Source organism: Musca autumnalis, unplaced genomic scaffold, assembly GCF_047663935.1.
Source record: "Musca autumnalis isolate F117 unplaced genomic scaffold, ASM4766393v1 scaffold_2, whole genome shotgun sequence".
Classification (NCBI taxonomy): Eukaryota; Metazoa; Arthropoda; class Insecta; order Diptera; family Muscidae; genus Musca; species Musca autumnalis.
Genome location: NW_027411755.1, coordinates 210,924,814 through 210,940,361, shown reverse-complemented (window position 1 = coordinate 210,940,361; position 15,548 = coordinate 210,924,814). Strand labels below are relative to the sequence as shown.

Here is a 15,548-nt window from a genome sequence, read left to right as displayed (position 1 = left end):
TCACTTCGGTGAAAGATGTATGGACGGCTGTGTTCTGTAACGGCGTGACATTGACATATCCTAAGACGTACGCGTGTTATTTTAGCCGGCAGTTTATAGAGCACCCGAGAGTGATAGGGCGTTCCAATCAAAGCACCTTCCAAATATTTTTTAATTATTGTATGAATCAACCACTATAACTTAGCCATTTAATAACCGATTTGAACAATAAACAGCTTATTCGAAAGTTATTATTCAACCATTTAAAAGGGAAAAGGATCAATAGAAATCCGTTGTAAAAAAAGAAGATATGCCCGTTTAAAATTGAAAATGTAAGAAACTCAGATTTTCTCTACTTTTACCGTTATAAAATAATGAAACGAAGTGACGCAAACGAACCAAAGGTATTTTCGTTGTCTATGGACCCCAACACGATAGAATTTTATAACAGAACGCTTGAATATTTTTCTGGTCAACTTTTGTAGCACAGTGTCATTTATCGATATTTTCCGAAAAATGTGCATTTTCTCAAGGACAAAATTGCATGAAAGAGCATTCCAATACTTGCGAGGTACTTGAGAGTTCTTAATTATTGTGTTGGCTACTATTTTGTTCCTTGTGTTGGATCGCAAATCTCAATGGTTTGGCTGTTATATGCCAAAATATCCAAAAAACGTCAATAAAAAATGTTCATCATAGACATATGGTCCAGTGGACTTTTTTGCTCAGTTCAATCCCAGGAATCAGAAACGCGAAGGGCCTATTAAGGTTTTCAAATCGCCCCGGCCTAATGTAAACTCTTTTATTGCTAAATAATTCAATTTATCCAAGTAACACAAGAGACCCGAAGCACACATGTCATGTGTCCTTTTTAATCCTGGGGTTTAAATTCTAGAAACTGCATATAAGATGTGTTGAAAAAACAATTATTCAAAGAACTAGGGGAGACTGCGGGTATATGTTAAAGAAAACATTTCAATAAATATGAATATCAGTCCTACTGAATAAAGCATATTCCAATAGTTATTTTGTTTGCGAACAAATAGTAGATTAGTAGTTTTTGCTGGCCTGGTATAGGGGGTTCTTCAGAATTTTAGGCGTATGAACTTGCCGACAATGATAATGGATTAGGACAAAAGCACACAAGTTTGGCGAGAGAGGTACCTAAAGAAATGGATCAACATAGTTCAATTTGGAAGTGTGTCTTATTTTGGGAGTCATTCTTTTCCATAGGACCATTATATCAGGAAACAAGGACTTGCCCACGAAAAACATCATATCGCTGTAAATAGGGCTACTAGGAGTACCTTCGGTAAAAATTTCCAATGCATTCTCGCACAGACCCTCAACCGCACTTAAACCAAAATGTTTACCATTTGTGTAGGTGAAACCCTAGGGAATGGACCGATAGAGCCAACTTTTGAACATAAACTAAGGTCAAAATATTTCGAGATTCAAAGTTTGGAAGAAATCGGTTGCTCCGTTTATGAAATATTGCGCTTACCATGTTAGCGAATATTTTCGAACTTTTATCGGGGAGGTGCCGGAAGTAGTGGACTATAAGCACCACCTTCAAATTTCACCAAATATTCGAAGAAATATTACGATATGCAAAGTGTGGACCAACGCAGTATTCGGTTCGAGGGTATTTTACAGTTTTCGGGTCATTTTCATAAGATATATGGACTTGCCACTGAAAAAACTTGTACCATCGTAATAAGGGCTTTGAGTGCAGTCTGTTGCAAGAAAAATCAACTCGATTCGGCAGGAGGTCCTAACCTGCACTTGACATATATAGTCTATATTCTAATCTGATCTATGTCTCGTAGAGATATTACAATGCGTAAAGTATGTACCAACTCGGTTACTGCCTTCGAGAGTTATCGTGCGCCCTATTTTAGGGGAAATTTTTGAACTTTTGTGGGGGAGGTACCCGAAGAAGTGGACCAATTTTGCTCATCTTTAAACTTAAAAAAAGTTTGGACAAAATATTTCGAGGGACAAATTTTGGGCCGAATCGGTTGATCCGTTCGAGAACTATCGTGCGCTGCAGCCAGAAAGACAGACGGACGGACATGGTCTGAAATGGATTTCTTCAAACACACTTTGGGTCTAAAATCACTATTTCGATGAGGCACATTTTGCCCGTATGTATGTATGTGTATATACCCTTGTTAGCATAAATGCTGAGGGTATAAAAAATCCCCGACCTTGCCCGAAGGGAATGGGAGAGTCAGGTTTATATTCAAAATAACATTCCCATGCACGTGGAATATCACCATATCCCAAAGTAAAACAAGTGAGAAAAGGCTATAGTCGGTACGGGGCCGACTATGTGATACCCTACACCACTACCTCTGTGAATAAACTTTTCACTCGAAAACATTTCTTTTATGGAGATACAAAAGTTTTCACCTATCTGGCTTTTATACCAAATGACTTAAGGCGAACTGAACCAAAATAATTAATATTTAATTTTATATTTGACTACTGTCGACATCACCAACATCAATAGGCTTCTATCTCTGTGAGAAAATTTCGTGATGATCCGATCAAAATTCCGACCTGTAGTGTGATTGCAGAAAAAGTGGAAAAAAGGATGCATTAACAACTATTGCGATATCTCTATTATTTGACTACCTACGCCAACCTAATTTGCATAATTTCAAAGATGGGATTTTCTACTTTCTTAGTCTGGCTTTGCTTTTAGATGGTCCCCAACCAAATGTGTGATATCCGTCATTATTATTAAAATCGCAAAAATGAAAATTTGGGTTTTATTTGCTACTATTGTGATATCTTCGTTGTTTGGTCACCTACGAGAACCTAGTTTACATCATTAGAAAGGTGATATTTGCCACTTTTATTGTCAGGTCCTGCTTTTGGTATACCCCATATAGAAGCTGAGATATTCGCTTTGGAAAAAAACGTTGTCTTTTTATCCAAATAAGCTTTTTGAACATTACGACCCCTAAATATTATCCGACCATCACCAAAATCAATAGGCTTCTTCCCCTCCGGGACTCTCAACACCCAAAATTTCGTGACGATCCGATCAAAATTGCGACCTGTAGCGTGATTACAAGGTTTAGATGGACAGACGGACGGACTGACGGACGGACGCACATAGCCAGATCGACTCAGCTCGTCGAGACATTCATTTTGATATATATAAGTATGGGTCTACGACCATTATTTCGATGCGTTACAAACTTTTTGGCCAAAACCAACTTATAATACCCTCCCCACATAGTGGTGTAGGGTATAAAAATAGACATGAAGCTGTCAGTTTGGATATTTGGATTTAACCTTTAGGAATACAAAATAATGTAAAGTATCCACGTACAACGAAACACAAGGTTGTTTGAAATGATAAACGTGTCACGAAGCACGACATGACACATGTCCTCTTTAACCTTGAGGTCTAAAATCTGCAAAGATTTATAAATAAAAATCAATTGTCGTTCGATGGTAATAGCAACGGCTGGACCGATTTGGATAATTCTTTTTGTGTTCACCATAACCCAACTTAAGTTTTTATGCAAAGAAAATTTGACCACGCCCACGTTTTTAATCTTTTCTACAAAAACTACTGAACCGATTTTCCTGAAATTGTCAGGGAATGTACAGAGATGTCCCCCGGTGAAAATAGGCTACATAATAATTAAGAGTGTATCGGTTTGGAAATTGATTTGCGAGACAAACTAATTTGCAAGACCTTACCTACTTATTTGAGACCCAAAGACCATGCCCACTTTTAAAAAAATGTTAGATTTACAAAACTAGAGAACCGATTTTCCTGAAATTTTCAGGGAATGTCAACAGTGAAAATAGGATGCGTATGTTGTTGAATTTGGAAGTGGGTGGAGTATCCCCCTATGCCATGTTAAAAAAGCCATATCTTTATAAATAAAAATCAAATGTCGTTCGTTGGTAATTTCACCAGTTGAGAACGGCTGGACCGAATAGGATATTTTTTTTTAAATGTTCGTCATAGCCCAACTTGCGTTTTTACGGAAAGAAAATTTGACCAGGCCCACTTTTATAAGTATTTTTATTTATTTTAGAAACCACTGAGTTTATGAATTAATTGCGAATCTAGATAATTCTTTTGGGGTTTGTCGTGGTAAGATATATTTTATGAATTTCGGATGATGCGTGGGGTACCTTCCCCACGCCTTTCTTTTAAATGCTATTTTCATATGCCGAACTTATGATTATATCGGTTTCAGCATTAATTTTGGTAGGCAATTGGCTTGTGTCTCCGACCCTAGGTACATATTTGGAGCCAAAATCCCGGACCACGCCCACTTTTTTTAAATATGTTATATATTGAAAATTGATGACAACGCCCACTCTTTTCAATACATTATTTTTCCAAAACTACTGAACCTAATTACATGAAATTTTCACAAAATATTCGGGATTGTCCCGTGGTCCAAAATTCTATATATTTGTTGACGAATTTTGGGACCTGTTGTTTTATAATCGCTATATTTGCTAAACTTATGAGTGCATCGGCTTGCAAATTAATTTTCGAGACAACGGTGGTTGCGCCTCCGATGAAATGTTTTTTCTTCGTGCCCGAAGTCCCGACCATTTTTTAAATACATTATATCTCGAAAGCTAACGAGCCGATATATTTAAAAATTTTCTTAAATGGTGATGTTCATCAGCCACGAAAAACTACAAACATATAAGTCTCAATAAGCGGAAGGCGAATTCTTCCTCTTTACAATTTATTTAACTTTTATAATAGGATCGATTTAGGATAAAGGCGACATGGACGATAATAAATCCTAAACAGCATCAATGGGCGAAAAAATCCGACAAAGTCCGTAAGAGAAAAGAAAAGTTGCAGACAAAATCTCTTGATAAATTTAAACTCTTCAATGAATAAATCGGTTTGACAATGGACCCAAAGAAATTGAAGTGTAAAGCATAAAGTCCACAAAAAGTTGTCATAGAAACTCAATACGGGCCAGCAACGTGGACCCGGATCTGCTAGTTTTATACATATTATTAATAGATTTTGAATATTTTATCTATACATCTTATCTGGGAGGGTTATTGGGTCCATTGATAAGTGTATGTATGTATATTTTTCTGTATATAAAAGCACGTTTACTTGTCTGCAATGTAAAGTAGAATTTGTTTTTGTTTACTAAACCATATTTATATTGTAATTTTAACTAAGTTAATATTCAACACTTTCAGGTGATAAGGATCGCTATTCATTCCCAGCGGAAATGCCAATAATTCATGCCGAATTTACCTATTTCTATTATCCTGGCGATTTTATATTTCCCTGTAAGTAGCAACATTTTTAATGATTTGTTTTTAAACTCACTCTTTCATATTACCTTTCTATTTTTTTTTTTCTAGTACCTCCCTCCAAAGTATTTGTACACATTAACCCCTTGCAAATGCATTTCGATTTGTGTTCCATTTTATGGCTTAACTCCTTTGCTTTGAATCTACACGAGAGTCTATTGCGCACCAGTATTACTGCTGCAGTCTCACCAACAACAAATTCCCCAACAACTATGGGATCAACGTCCACCATCGGATCACATGGTTCACCGGCCACCACATTAAAGGGCTCCTCTAAATTCTCTTTGTATAATGAAGAACAACTGCAGCAGCAACACCAGCTGATGGCAGCTGATGAACAGAATGAACCTAGTCTTATGTATATGGATGTTAAAGTGGAGGCCATTATGCCTCGTATTGTAATTGAATCCTCTTTGGAGACACCCAATCAAAAGGATCGTCCGAAAATGATGCAAATACAAATATCACGTTTTGCTTTAACCAATATACGTGAAATGGGTTCATCACGTGCTGATCTTGCTCAAGCCTTACATTCACTGCAGGAGGGTTCTCTGGTCTTTGGTACAGGATTTCCCTCGGCACGCGGTGACATGTGTATTGTAACGGATCGTATATTGTCACATGTTGCCGCCACAGATGTGGGTGCTTCAGCAGATGTTGGTAATGGTAATGGTGCACAACAACAACAACGACGTTCTTCATCTATACTCAAATCGTCATCGATACAAAATCTATCACGCTATGCAATGTGGTCTGAACCAAGAGATGTTTGGTGTATAAAATTTGATCCAGTGTGGGTAGATTTTATGGGTGCCCGTTCATTGGGGGCCAATAAATCCATACCCTTCATAGATGCGGTACCCATAACATTGTGGCTACATTCGGGTTCGGGAGCTATGGCCACGAATGAGCCACAAAGTAAAGTGGGTAGTCGAAAGGGCAGCGGTGGTGGTGGTGGTGTTGGCGGTTTTGATGAATCTGCAGCTTCAACAGCAAAGGGTCAACCGCAAGGCTCCTCGGCGGCATCAATGGAAACAAATATAAAACGTTTGGATTATGCCAATAGCAATAGTAAATTGCCACGCAATCCATTCCTAGATAGTGAAGAAGATATTCACATGGATCGTAAATCACAAACGTCCTCCAATAACAGTGCTGCAGAACGTACTGCGGATCTGCATGCCATTGGTCATATTTCCAATTTGGTTAGTGTTCAAATCGATCACTATCAATTGTTGTTTCTATTGCGCCTGGGTGAGGAGTTTAGTGAAATGTCTAACTATTTGTCCTTGGATGCTGAGAGGATTTTACAAAAGGTTTGTCACTATTTTTTTCCTTAATAATTTTTGTGACAATTTTAACATTTCTCCTTTTTGTGTGTTCCAGCAAAACACTAGCAAATCATTGATATTGGGCTGTGTTATACCACAATTAGAGGTGACTTTTGTTATGCCGTCTCCAACACCCGGTAAGGAATCAAGTGGTGGTGATGCTGAAAGTGTCTTACCTGATTCAGCTAGTTTGGGTGATGATTTACATATAAATAGTAAGAGTATTTTTGATTTTGTTTTTTATTTAAGCTCCCTACCTTTACCTACTTACTACCAATTATCTATTCTCATTGAATATTCTCTTTTGACTTCTTCTTTTTTACATTCTATCTTACTTTTCATTCCTTTATAAGCTTCTATTTTTTTCTCGCTTCCATGGTCTATTTTATTTACATGTTCAATTGTATTCTTCCTTTCTTTTTCAAATTCACCTTCATTGACAATCTTGATGTTATTTTTTCATATTTTCTTAACTTTGTGTGCACCTTTTATATGAAATTTTTATATTTTATTCATATGGCATGTTTAATATTTGTTTTATCATCTCCAAGATTTTTTATTTTAAATCAAACAGATCTATTTAGAAATCGGTATTGGAAGGTGTATTTTATAAACCGAAGACTTTTACAAGGGTTCTTACTTACTTAGCTGGCCCATTACAGAACATTTGTTCCATACACCGAACTAAAAAAAGATCTCCAATTCTCTCTGTTTAGTGCTTTGCTTTCTGGAATATCCCGACTTGTCATATCTTCATCCACTTGTTTGCGCCATCTATTCTTTGGCCTGCCAATTCTGCGTGCACCGCCATGTGGCCCGAATTTCTACGCTTTTTAGCTGGTTCATCATCGTTCATTCTTATTATATGGCCGCCTAGCCAACGCAAGCGCTGCATCTCGATACGTTTAACTATATTGATGTCGTTGTATAGCAGATACAGCTCGTGGTTCATACGACGTCGATATTCACAGATAACGCAGATTGGTCCGTAGATCTTTCGAAGAATTTTTCTCTCAAACACGCCAAGCACTGCCTTATCTGCTTGCACAAGTACCGAGGCTTCGGAACCATACATTAGCACGGGTTGTATCAGTGTTTTGTAAAGCGTTATTTTTGTTTGACGAGTCGTGGCTTTGTTTTTGAAGTGCTTACTTAAGCCAAAGTGGGATCTGTTGGCCAATACAATTCTTATTATACCCTCAGCCTTTAGGCTAGAAATGGTATATACACTTTCATACGGGCAAAATGTGCCTCATCGAAATAATGGTTTTAGACCCCAAGTATGTTTGGACGAAATGTGTTTCAGACAATTTGGAGTCGATTGAGCAATGTCCGTCCGTCTGTCTGTCTGGCTGGCTGGAGCGCACGATAACTCTCGAACGGATCAACCGATTCGGCCCAAAATGTGGCTTTCGTAATATTTTGTCCAAACTTAGTTTATGTTCGAAGATGGGTTATATCGGTCCACTCCTTCCGGTACCTCCCCCACAAAAGTTCGGATATGTTCGGAAAATTTGTACGTACGATAACTCTTGAAGGAAGCAACCGATTTGGTCCATAATTTGCAACTCGTGAAATGTCTATTAGACTTAGATAAGGTTCCAATATGGACTCAATCGGTTCACTCCTTCGGGTACCTCCCACACAAAATTTCGGATAAGTTAAGTTTAGGATCTGCTCTCGAATCGCTTTTTCGTTTTAGCAACTTGTATTCACTGCCCCCCATACGACGGTACAAGTTTCATCAGCGGCAAGTCCATACTTCCTGAGAAAATAGCCTGAAAGTTGCACAAAACCCATATGACACCGTGTGAGGTGGTTGGAGCGCAAGATAACTCTCGAACGGATCTGCCGATTGGGTCCAAAATTTGGCCTTAGTAATATTTTGTCCAAACATAGTTTAAGTTCGAAGATAGGCCATATCGGTCCACACCTTCAGGTCCCTCCCCCACAAAATTTCAAAAATGTTCGGAAAAATTGTTCGTACGGTAACTTTTGAAGGGAGTGGCCGAATTGGTCCATACTTTACACATCCTAATATATCTACCAGATATAGATCTGGTTCAAATATGGACTATATTTGCCACTTCACCCAGTACCTCCCAAACAAAATGTCGGATAAGTTCACTTTAAGACCTGCTATCGAATCACTTTGATTTTTGTTGAAGCAACTTGCATTCGCTGCCTCAATTACGAAGGTAAATGTTTTTTCAGGGGCAAATCCACACTTCTTGAGCAAACAGCCCGAAGGGTATAAAAACCCCCTATGGCACCATATGCAGTGTCTGGAGATCCACATCCGCAATGGTCAATGTCGATCCATTCCTTTAAGTATTTCCTCCGCAAAACTTTTGCTCTTTAATCCCAACATTTTTAAAACCCTCTAAATACATACTTTTTTTGGAAAAAAATGTTTCAATATACACAGGCTGAGGGTATATCTCTGTCGGCCAAGCCGAGTGATACTTTTTTACTTGTTTTTATTTCACAACTGATGTCGTTTGTTGTGTTTACGGCGGTGCCGAGGTATACAAAGTCTTTTACTACCTCAAATTTATAGGAACCAACTTCAACAGTTGGTACGATTTCAATGGGCGCATTGCGCGTCGACACCATCAACTTGGTCTTCTCGCCGTTTACCGCCAGATTAGCAGATTCTCCTTCGACCTTCATAAAGGTATCGGTTACTTCTTTTACTGATCGTCCATTGATGTCTATATCATCAGCATAAGCAAGTAACATGTGGCTATTGGTGTAGATTGTGCCACATCTTTCGACGTTTGCCCCTCTTATAATCTTTTCTAGCAGGATGTTGAAAAGATCACACGAAAGGCTGTCTCCTTGCCTGAAACCTTCTTTGGTACAAAACTCTTCGGAGAGGTTCTGTCCTATTTTAAATGAAGATCTTCTGTCAGTTAGAGTCATTTTACAAAGCCGAATGAGCTTTGCCGAATTCAGAAATGGCTTGTAATACCTTTGAACTTAGCGGGCTGTCGAAGGCTGCTTTAAAATCGAACAAGTGGTAGGTGTCGATCTGCATCTCTTGGGTCTTCTGCAGGATTTGCGTCATGGTAAATATCTGGTCAATGGTGGACTTGCCAGGTCTAAAGCCGCATTGGTATTGTCCAATTATTTCGTTGACCATGGGCTTTAGTCGTTCGCACAATATCCCTGACACTATCTTGTAGGCGATAGGGAGAAGACTTATGCCCCTATAGTTGGAGCATAAAGCCTTATCTCCTTTTTATGGACGGGACACAGGATACTCAGGTTCCAATCGTCGGGTACGCGTTCTTCCTGCCAAATGGAGCTAACTAGCTGATGCATACACCTTATCAGCGTGGCGCCTCCGGTTTTAAACATCTCGGCCATCAGCTCCTGCTGCCTTATTATTCTTCAGCCGGCTGATTGCTGTCTTTACCTCATCTTGGCCGGGTGGTATACATTCAATACCATCTTCTGGGATTGGATCTCTGGTATCTTCGTCGACTTCGCTACTATTGGATACCAACAGTTTGGAAAAAAGCTCTTCCCATATCCTTTACAAGGGTTCATAGGTCCTTAAGATCTTAAGACATCTTCAATTGAAAGTTTTTGTAGTTTGTCGATAAAAGTTCCTTGGGTGGGTTGTTAATCTCATATCTTCAAGGGGTTATGACCACTTATTGAGTACCAAAAAATCAATTTTCATGATTTTTTTTCCAGAAATCTTTCAAACCCTTTTGGAGTTTATATGCTACATACAAACACACAATAAATGTTTCAATGGTCATATCTCAGCCATTTTTGTCCGTTTGCCAGATCCGCATCCACCACCTGTCAGTACCGGTGAGATGTAATGGATATAGGGAATGGGAGCATTTATACGCACCCGGGACAACTGCGATAGGTTTGTTTCTTCTTGCTGCGCCAGTACATCGCCTAGTGTGTCTTCAACTTCGTCGTCGTCGGAATATGAGACGCCCCCGCAGTCTCTCCAACAACAACAAACGCAGCATATAACACCACAATTTGTTGTTCAACGGCCCGGAAATGCATCATTCTTACAATTCAATTGCAACGGTCTCCGCAGTAAGGTCTGCGAAATTGTGGACTTTATGAGTCGCAAAAACGTCAGGGTCGCGCAATCCAGGAAACAAAGCTCACCGCCACCTGTAGCTTGCAACTTTGTGATGGTTACAATGTTTTGCGGAAGGATAGCACAAAAAGGGAGGGGGAGGACTGGCTGGCTTTCCTAATACACCAGACTGTCCAGTACAGACCTATGTCGCTTGAGCTTGAACCTAGTGACCCATACATGGAATGTATGGTGGTAGGTAAAGTGTCGTACTGCCGAGGTAGAGCTGCTTAATGTGTACATACCGCCGATGAATAGCTGTACCCGGCGTTAAATCCCCGATATTAGTTCGCTTTTAGAAGGCAACAACCGTCTGGTACTAGGGGACTTCAATGCTCAACTTGAACTTTGGCATTCCGTCCTAGGTGTTGATCAGAGTGGTGCAGCGCTGGTCGAGCAAATTGATAGCTCCTACGATGATTAGAGGAGATTTTCACTGCTCGCCAGGTACACCATTGTGACCATTGTGGCAACCCATTTATGGGTATCCTGGCAACCCGTAATTTCCCTTGGCTCGGACACCTCCCAATCATCGATTTCATAACCTCTGAACGCCGCACTTTCCTGAACCATGAGAAAGCTGATTGGCAAGGATTCAGAGATTTTAGCAATCACCGCTTCAGATCCTCGTGCTGAGAGAAATTTCCGGGACATCATTTCAACGGCCTGACAGTAACTCAACCAAAGAGGTGTGCGTGTTATTTTAATCTGTATGCTACGCGGTGGCGGCGTGGTATGCAAATGATGCGCTACGCATTGGAAGAAGATTCAAACCTGGGGACTGCAACGAGGAGGCACCCCCCTCATGACACCAGTGGACCATCTTCATGAAGAGGCGAAAGTTTTACAGGTGCGTCAGCACAACAAGTTGTTGTCGATGCAGTACCTGTTTAGGTTAGGTTAAAGGACCCGCAGCTGTCGTGTTGGACAGACACTCCACTCGGAGACCTTATGGTCTATTGTGTTCATCCTATAGTGTGGGTAGGAGACAAGAAAAGAAATAATTGCATAGAAGGTATCGAGTTAAGAAGTAAGAAATAAGAATAATTAAGTAATTAAGAAAATAATTGAGAATAATTAAGTAAGTGCCAAGGGTTTAAAAACAATTGAGAAATTATTTATGAAAGGAGAGCGAGTAAGGAGGTTTTGCCATATTAAGATGCTGTAATTCGTTCATGTTGAAGCCACTTCAGACCCTTGGAGAGAAGAAGCAGTGTTGTCGGCTCGGCTTGGCAGAAAGTTGTCAGAGATGATATTGTATGTTCACACATTGTTTGGATTCTCCTGGTCCTGAGCATTGGACAACGGCATAATAAGTGGTCTTTCGTGTCTGTTTCTTCTTCATCTTCGCATAATCTGCAGTAGTCCGTGGAGTCATCTCTATCCCATTTGCAGGTCACTGATCTTATTCTGCAGTGTCCCGTGATTACTCCAACCATTAGTTTCATGTCGGGTTTTCTCATAGAGAGTAGAGAAGTGGTCTTCCGTTTGGAGAGGTTGGGCCAGATTGCCTTTGATACCTTACAGCCAGGTTCGTTGTTCCAAATCTGACCAGCCTTCTCCCTGTATACTTGTTCTAGGAGCCGCATGAAGTGACACAAGGGTGGCTTGATTGAGTTATCGATTTCGATGTCGTTTGACTCAGATCCGCGACGCGCTAGTTCATCATGTCGCAATGCCCCGGGACCCAGCACAAGGTAACGATTGATCGTAGGGCCTCCAAAGCATTCCTGCAGTGCAAGACCGCAGCAGACTTGATTGAATGGGATCTAAGTGATTTTAGAGCCGCTTGACTATCCACATAGATAGTCACCGGTCCAGCTATGTCCCCTTCCATGTTTTTTATCAACTCTGCTGCTATCGTGACCGCAAAGATTTCGGCGAGATCCGTAAGTTGAGGGTATCGCTGTAGACGCCCGCTCCTGTTCCCCTTTCCATCTTGGATCCGTCGGTATAAACCTCTATACCGGGTAGAGGTGGGGAGTTGTGCGTCCAGGCTTCTCTATCAGGTATCCGAACTTCAATATCGTCGAAGTGAAATTGTGGTGATATATAGTCACTGATTACCTCCGATCCCACTGATAGTCCAGATTACGACACGTAAAATAACAGCGTGGCCATAGTCGAAGTTGCGCCATGAGCTTATCTCCTTGAGTCGGAGAGCACTCTTTGCTGCCAACTCTTGCACCACGAGATTCATCGGATGAAGATCCAGTAATACATTGAGGACAGCCTGTGGAGTGCTTTTCATGGCACCGGTAATTAAGAGAGATGCCGCTCTTTGAACGGTATTAATCTTGTGGTGAAGGGATGTCCTACTTAGTGCATTCCACCATACCAGTGAACCATAATTCAGAATAGGGCGAACTATGGCCGTAAAAATCCAGTGTATGACCTGTGGTTTCAAACCCCAACTCTTACCAATAGAGTTCTTGCAAGAATAAAGGGCTATAAGTCCTCTCTTGGCACGTTCTTCGACATTCCTTTTCCACGTTAGTTGGTGGTCCAGGATAATGCCAAGGTACTTGGTCTCTAGAGAGAGCTTTAGGGCCACTCCATCCAGCGTTGGTAGGGTGAATGGTTTGACTTTTCTCTTGTTCGTAAATAGAACCAGCTCTGTCTTAGATGGGTTCACTCCAAGTCCATTGTTGTGTGCCCATCTTGATAAATTGACTAGAGCTCCTTGCATGAGTTCCGATAGCGTTTGTGGGAACTTCCCGGTCATCATTATGACCACGTCATCAGCATAAGCTACTGCTTTTATACGTAGTTGGTCAAATTCCTTAAGTATTTCGTTAATCACCAGGAGCCACAGCAGTGGAGATAGTACGCCACTTTGTGGTGTGCCCCTGGTGACAGACTTCCGAATGGAGGTCTCACCGATATTTGAATTGATTATCCTGCCGCTAAGCATTCCATCGATCCAATTGATCATTGTGGTGGAAACACCTAAGTTCAAAGTGAATTGTGGATGGAATCGAGTTTGACGTTATTAAAGGCGCCTTCTATGTCAAGAAACGCTGCTAACGTATAATTACCTGTACCTGTATGGGTGTTATCACAGTGAGCATCTCTGTCACGATTTAATGGACAGACTTCCCCACCCAGGCACGACAGGAGAGAACTTCATGATCAAGAGAGAGGGATGTCCAAAGGTATAAAAGGGAACCTCTAGATCAACGAGCCTATCAGACTTAGATTGCATTCACACTGACATGTTTTCGTAGGCAGTACAGAGATACAGTGTGAATGCCATCACTGCAGGAGCACGCCAGCTGCCAAGGCCCAGTTTTAGCCCAGTTAAGATCCGGACGATGCAGCCGCCTCAATTCGTATTGGGCCCCCGATTGATGCCACGATACAAAACAAATGCCCGGCATGTAGTTTGGGACCACACTATAGATTGCATTTGTTTTAGCTGCCCAGCTAACCCCACTTACCTGTCTCCTGATTCTTTATGGACTCAACTAGTCCACGTTGCAGAATTCTTGAGTCTGGATACCGAGGAACCAGAACCAGAACGTGTTTGCCTTGCCAGCTGGCGTTCTTCTGCTGCGATGTATGGGGGATTGCCTCCTAGTACGGCATTACGGCATAGCTTACAACAAACCGGTCTATTGCTTTGTAAGGGGTCAATAAGGCTTTTCTGATTGTACACCAAGTGCTGCCGACCAGCGAATTTCCTACTTCTGATCCTCTCGCCAATAGCTGTGGCTTGTGCGGACGACTTAAACCTGCTGGCGAACGTTACACTCAATATCTTGTGGGAGTTAGTGGTAGGAAAGAAAAGTTGAACAGAACTCTGAAGCGGTGATTAGTGAACTCTCTGAAACTAGTTCAATTATGATTATGGTGATAAAATCAGCAGCCTGCTGATGGAGATACTAGTAATTATGGGGAGATGGTCTGACCCAAGAGAAACGAAGACTATATCTGGGGAGTTGTGTCACTCTCCGTTAATTCCGGTAGGGGAGTGAAATCCACTATTTCCTCAATTTTATCCCAGAAAAGGGTGCGAAAAGGGTGAATTTTCAGGGATTGAAATAACAACAGCTGCTGATAAGTTGTTGGGGTTACTGATGATTCATGCTGTAGTAGTCCCTTTGCATCTTACCGAAGTTTGAGTGTGATGGATGCGGATGTGACAAACTGAGCACAAACATATTGGTCCTGGATTTTCCTCCGTCCCGGCACGGACCAAAAGAATCCGGAACAGACATTCCGGGATATGCTGCTCCCAACACAGACAAAACAATAAAAATACAAATATCCCCTAAATCGGACTTCTCAAACACATAATTTATAGCCCTTGGAAAGTTTTCATATATTCTTTTAAAATCCAAGTTAATGTCCCTTATAGGGTTCTCAAAATGTATTTATGTACATATGTCAAAAGTTTCTCGAAAAATTTAAATTAGCTCAAATCTATGGGCCTATAAAGGTCCTCATGAAACACTAAATAATAACCCCGTTAATGTGTTTTATTCAATGTCCACAGAAATCTCTCAAAAAATGGTCGTAAAAACCGGCAAAATTCCACTCTTAATGATCATTAGTAGGTCCCTAAAAACCTAAAATAAAATCCATGTTAATAGACGTTTGAAGGTCTTTAAAAAAAATATAAATAAAATCTGTGATTAAAGTCATTAGAAGGTGTTACACCTTTATGGCCTCTTCCTTCAAAAATTCAAAATAATAACGATTAGAACCTAGGAAGGCAAAAAATTCTCGACATTGTCCTCGTCAATGCTCCCAAGAAGGTTGTAAAAATTCCTACATAAAATCCC

The 15,548-nt window shown here is 40.6% G+C and overlaps 1 protein-coding gene across 13 annotated transcripts in view; it reads left to right on the top strand.

The window, feature by feature from the left end:
* The window catches only part of LOC141395229 (bridge-like lipid transfer protein family member 3B), a 191,002-nt gene that overhangs the window by 122,265 nt on the left and 53,189 nt on the right, over positions 1 to 15,548 (top strand). For 7 of the 13 annotated variants that reach the window (XM_073970781.1, XM_073970777.1, XM_073970775.1 and 4 more), the window contains 3 exons: positions 5,197 to 5,289; positions 5,365 to 6,629; positions 6,700 to 6,859. In XM_073970781.1, coding sequence (XP_073826882.1) covers positions 5,197 to 5,289; positions 5,365 to 6,629; positions 6,700 to 6,859 — 1,518 coding nt within the window. The remainder of the gene's footprint in view (positions 1 to 5,196; positions 5,290 to 5,364; positions 6,630 to 6,699; positions 6,860 to 15,548) is intronic. The other 6 variants (XM_073970783.1, XM_073970782.1, XM_073970780.1 and 3 more) reach the window with 1 other exon arrangement.